Below are 5,598 nucleotides of genomic sequence, written 5' to 3' on the forward strand. Positions count from 1 at the left end.
AAGGTCCATTTAGTAACTGTTCTGGAGCTGATTTGCTGAGTTGCCTGATGGAGGAACTATAATTAGTTCTCAGAATTGATTGTGTTTAGAAAAGTATTCAATTTGGACACTTTACAAACAATAGTAGTTACAAAACTGCTACGCAAGCTCAGAAAAAGTATCTTTGCAAGTTACATTGATTTTCCAAACAGAGGTAGTCTGACAAAAACTTCTGTGGCACTCAAAGCCCACCAGAGATTTAAATCTTTAAAAATGGGTTTCATATTTTTAAAAACCTACATTATTTTCTATACAAACAGGCTCAGTCGGTTTTAGCAAACCTTATTCATACAGGATGAAATATTGTGTGGGACTATTTTCAGCTGTGGATTAATACAGATTTGGCGCTCTAGTGAGTTTCTACAGCAACAGAATATGTGGGATTGATTTAGAATAAACTACAGTGACCATGTTCATCACAGTGGGGGCCCATGTCTCTGAGCGCTGCACTGTAGTTCATTGATGTTTTTAATAGTTTTGACCACAATGGAGCTGGAATAGAAGATGACGCTGCAAGCTTTGCCTATACAGACAATTCATTATTGCTTCTGAGCTTTTTTATGAGATTTTCTTTCAATAATAAAAAATATAGAAAACGACAGCCTTACCCTTTAGCTATGCTGGAGTGCATTCACACCCATAAATGTGTTTAAATGATTAAGTTGTTTCTCAGCTCAGATAAGTTCTGAAGTATCATCAATCAGTTTAAGAATAAAACATAATCTCATGCAATAAAGATGTGAAGCAACTTTAAAAGTGCTTCTGGGTCTATAAAGACACATCAGTAAAAAAAATTGGGTTATTTGATGCGTCCTGTCCAGAATCTAAATAATCCTTAATTTTCATGCCCCCATTGGGAGCCTTGATAAATATGCCTCTACACAGTCTTTGCAAGGCGGTATGAATATAAATGTGCAACAGGATTGTGGATGGCAGACGTTCAGTTTCTATTATCAACAGTTTTAACAGTTCTAGAAAACATTGGTCACATTGTTGTTGCTGACTGTCTTACCACTTTCACTTTTGGTTTTAACTATCTGCACAAATGCCCAAAAACTTTTAAAAAAACCCAGTGCTCACTCTTATATATTAAATTTCAGTTAAAATATCATAGAAATTAAATCATAACTTCAGCTCCTCAACATTTTATGATTAAGTGACTTGATGATGGACATGTGCCTATACACACCACTGATGTAAACCTGCTCTGGATTAAATATAACTCTGTCCTGTTTGTGCCAGGGATCAAACCAGCAGCCTTGTGGTTCATAATTAGCTTCCCCTAGGCCAAACTCCGGCACCTGCTTCCAGTTTCTTGCTTTTATAGTTATATATAAATATATTATATTTATATTTTTGCTGTCGACTGCAGCAGTGTAGCATTACACTGCCTCGTCTTACAGCATGAGAAGTAAGACTCTTATTATAATGCTGGCTTGAGGGATTGTTTTCTCACAATGCTTTTCTTTTTATTTTGTAGGGTTCTATCAATGGTGGACACCTGGTGTCTTGGTAAGACGGCATGAGCACACTGAACACCCACCACAAACATAAATCCATAGATGCAGCGCACACTGGCACACGGGACACACACACACACACAATGCAGGGAGTGTGAATGTCATAAATAACAAAACCTTGGCTTATTATATAGGGCTCAAAACTGAGTGTGTTCTTCTGAGGTCGCATTCTTCATGCCCACTGGAGAATTCAGCTAAACAGAACCACCACACTGATTTATCTTGGAAGGAGAGGTTGAAAAAGAGGGAGGAAGAAAGGGAGAGGGTAAAAAATGAAAAAAATTAAAGGAGCGGAATTGACGAATGCTACAATTATATAACAGTGGGGAGTTAGGTACTTCCTTCCCCTCTCCCTATTTTTCTCTCTCCTCTTTCTGTCTCAGTGCAGCTGGTTTGTGTCAACCACAACCCGGGACCTTCCCTTACCTCAGTTAATTCACACGGGTGATCTCATACACCCTGAACCTCCCTCAGATTCACTTGTAACACAGACATTCACACTCAATGCATTTTGATCGCTTATGCACAGATGATAGCACTCTTGTAAGTAGCTGACTCACTGATTTCTTAATAGCTGTGGTTGTTATATGATATTGTACATGGGTCGTTCTAGGAAGATGTTGGCTTTTGCAGCTATATTGGAGGAAAATAGACAGTAGACATTTTTAATCCACAATGTTTGTATTTTAGATGCCAGATCAAACTTTTTGGTTTCTCATTCTACTGTTATCAATTAGTTCAGGGTTGTTTTGTCCAACAAAAAGATTCCATTGACAATAATACAGAAAAAACTGTAAATCCTCATTTTAGAGTAGCTGGAAATATTTGTCATTTTTTCTTAAAACATTATCAAAAGTGTGTCGATCACGTAATTCATTAGTCAACATACTTTAAGTATGGTTAGTGAGATCACCTTGTAAGTCAAAGGTCACAAGGTCAATAAATGTGAGGAACTAATGTGTCCGTTTCGTACCTGCTCGTTCAGAATAAAAACGTCAGCTAATAGTCTAAAATATGTAAATTTAAAACAGTGAAGATAACTTTGAACTGCTAACAGGCATACAGTGAATGTGGCAGTGCAGCCTGTCAGTTAACTGTGCCCTGCAAGCACTTTTTATATCTGCAACATATTACACTGTAACATCAAAAAGCCAGCTTCTTGCATGTGTGTGCGAGTGATCAAAAGATGTGTGTTTGTGTATGCAAGCGCGCAATAATTCATCTACTGTAACCGAGCTGAAGCGTGGTCCACTTTTGTTTGGCTGACATAAAAAAAACTAGCATGCATACACACTCTCCCTCTCCCTCTCTCTCTCTGACTCTCACTCTCACTCTCACACACACACACACACACACACACACACACACACTCTCACACACTCACACACACACGATGCAGCCTCCATAAACCGCCCAAGCTTTGGAGTTACCTTATTAAAGCGAGAAAAAACCAACCAAAAAGACAATCGTTAAGCGAGCGAGTATCCCTCTTTTTAAATTTTTATAAAGCCATCATATACGAGAATCACAGAGTGTAAGGTTTCTTCCATTCCTACTGATGGCCTGTTAAAATGTGCTAGCACTTGTCTTCTGACTACTATCTCTATTCTATATCTTGTATCTGCGAGAATCTAACTGGGTAGATTCCACCATTCAACTAAGTAGTTTTGTCCGACGCCACTTTTATGGTCGTAAGAATCTCGAGATTGGACGAGGTGCGCTACCAGATAAGAAGCTAGCACGATCTTTCAGGTTGAGAGGAGGACCATGCACAAACAGAGGCTGTACATAGGCCTGAGCGTTAGAGAAAGAGAACTGAAGCACACAATGGCGACAAAGTGCACAAACACATAACCGCGTAGATGTAGTTATTAGTGTACGATAGCTTGGGCTATAGCATAAACAAAACTCAATAATGCGGAGAGAATAGTTTAGCTTCCCAATTTGGCAAGAGAGAGGACATTATTTTTTAATCCTCACCCTCCCTTCAATTGATGGTGAACCTTTGCTATTGCAGGACATACAGGCCTGGTCTACCCATATGTAGCAACCCCCCTGATCAAAGCATGAGAGAAAATTACGATTGGTTCAACTCCATTCCAAACATATTTGTACCTGCCAAAAGCTGTATAAGCAGAAGACAGGAGTCGGGAATGCCGGCACATGGGAGGGTTTACACTGAGAACGAACAGAGCAGCAGCCGCGGCTCTGAGTCATTTGTCCACGTACAGTACCTCACCCGACCGAGCCTCAGTAAATCCCACTAATTGTGAACATGTGTATCCTCAAGATTGTGATGTGTTAAGACAATAACTAGAGCATAGAATGCAATACAATGTCACCCGTGAGGTCCTTGGAAATGACGCTGAACTGATTGGAGTGCCCCCACTATTATACATTATAGCCAGTAATTGTGATTGCAGTATACACAGAGCCTGTGGTCTATTCAAAGTAAACATCATAAATATAAAAGAGCCACTCAAAATTTTGAAGCATCATTTTGTCCAGCTGAATGCACGTTGCCGGAAGAACCTCCAGCCATAGATAGAGAGGAAATCATACATCTGGTCAAGACGGGTCTAGTTCATTATCAGTCGAGACAAAACGATACAGATAACTCAAAAGCTAGAAAATCCATTAACTTTCCCACAACAAGTACAGCAGTTAACACACTGGCCGCACACAAAGTCAAGTGAGACTGGAGCAGAAATAGAAAATACACCAAAAAACACATTCAGTACCGCAGCCCAGGACGTTGCTTTTATGAGATGGAAACCAAACCAAGACTTAAGACACCATGTAAAGAGGAAGTAGACAGGACCATGGGAGCTTTAATATGCCCTTTTTTTTTTTAAAGTGTTACTAATTGAAGCGTGAACGAGGAATTCACCTTAGGAAAGATGTGGACCGTTATGGGAGGAATTATAGGCTGTGCAGCGATCCACATATGGGAGATCTTTAATGGTGCTATAGTATGTCGAAGGCCATGTTAGAGAGCAAGGTGGAATGCACCCCCAGGGAGCTGGTTAAAGCTGTTGGAGTGTCAATAAATGCTGGGAATGTTCAATGTAGTCATCTCATGGAGAAGTGTCTTACGAATGAAATGTTCTCCTACTAGCAAGTCCAACTCATCTTCTTGTTCTTATTAGCATAGACGCCAAAGCTGGTTGTGTTCATGCCAAAAGGCAAGCAGTTCGGCAGGTCTGGCGGCTGATGTTTTTTGTTATTTGTCTATTGCTGCTTCCAGCGTCTTTGATTGTGAGCGGGGCAGGACATTAACATGGCTGTCTTTTTGGAAAGTTATTGATGGACTGTGCTGCTTTGACGATCTGTCTGCATGTTTTGTTCCCTCGACTTGAGATGAGAAGACTCTCCTTGATGAAATGAATGATTTCATTTTGGGCTGAGTTTTTCAGCCCAACGTGCAAGTGTCAAGCGGAAAAAATGGGCTTCCCAAAGATCTTTTGAGTGGTACTTTTTTTTTTTTTTTTTACTGTTTAAACCACAGGATTGTGATCTACATTATGGCAAAGGTATGTGGGCCCATCCAATCAGTTTCAGCATTACACACCCCTGGTGAATTTTCATTTTTGATAGGTTATTCGTCTTTAAGAACAAATGAATATCACAGAAGATAGTGATCTTTAGAGGGGGTGGGTGTGAGGTAGTGTCTAGACAGGACCCGGGCTAGCTGCTCGCCCTTGTTTCCAGCAAAGCTAAGACTACAAGTTTGGGCCGGCTCGCACCGACATGTTTGGGTGGCCCATACAGCTTTGGCAGGTATAAATATTGGTTAATGGAGGTGACCGCATGTACAGTAGTTACTGGGCTTTAGAATCTGAGAGGCGGTTCTAGCAATGGTGCACGAGGCCTTTATGTGCCCTGCTTAATGCAGAGCTGTGTCCACCATGAAGGAGGGTGAAGATTATAAGTAATAAAGAATTGTGTGTTTCCCACCTCTTTGCCAAATTTGGAAGCAAACTGTTTACTTCGCATTAGTGATGGTTAGAAATTTATTGTCTATAGCCGCAAGCCAAGG

General features: G+C 40.4%; 1 protein-coding gene across 1 annotated transcript in view; it reads left to right on the top strand.

Moving 5' to 3' along the window:
- gsap (gamma-secretase activating protein) overlaps positions 1-5,598 on the top strand; it is a 33,623-nt gene that overhangs the window by 11,814 nt on the left and 16,211 nt on the right. Inside the window, exon 22 of the mRNA XM_035680832.1 lies at positions 1,520-1,559. Coding sequence (XP_035536725.1) covers positions 1,520-1,559 — 40 coding nt within the window. The remainder of the gene's footprint in view (positions 1-1,519; positions 1,560-5,598) is intronic.

Source organism: Morone saxatilis, unplaced genomic scaffold (assembly GCF_004916995.1).
Source record: "Morone saxatilis isolate NCDOM2014 unplaced genomic scaffold, NCSU_SB_2.0 Contig10, whole genome shotgun sequence".
In the NCBI taxonomy this organism is placed as follows: domain Eukaryota; kingdom Metazoa; phylum Chordata; class Actinopteri; family Moronidae; genus Morone; species Morone saxatilis.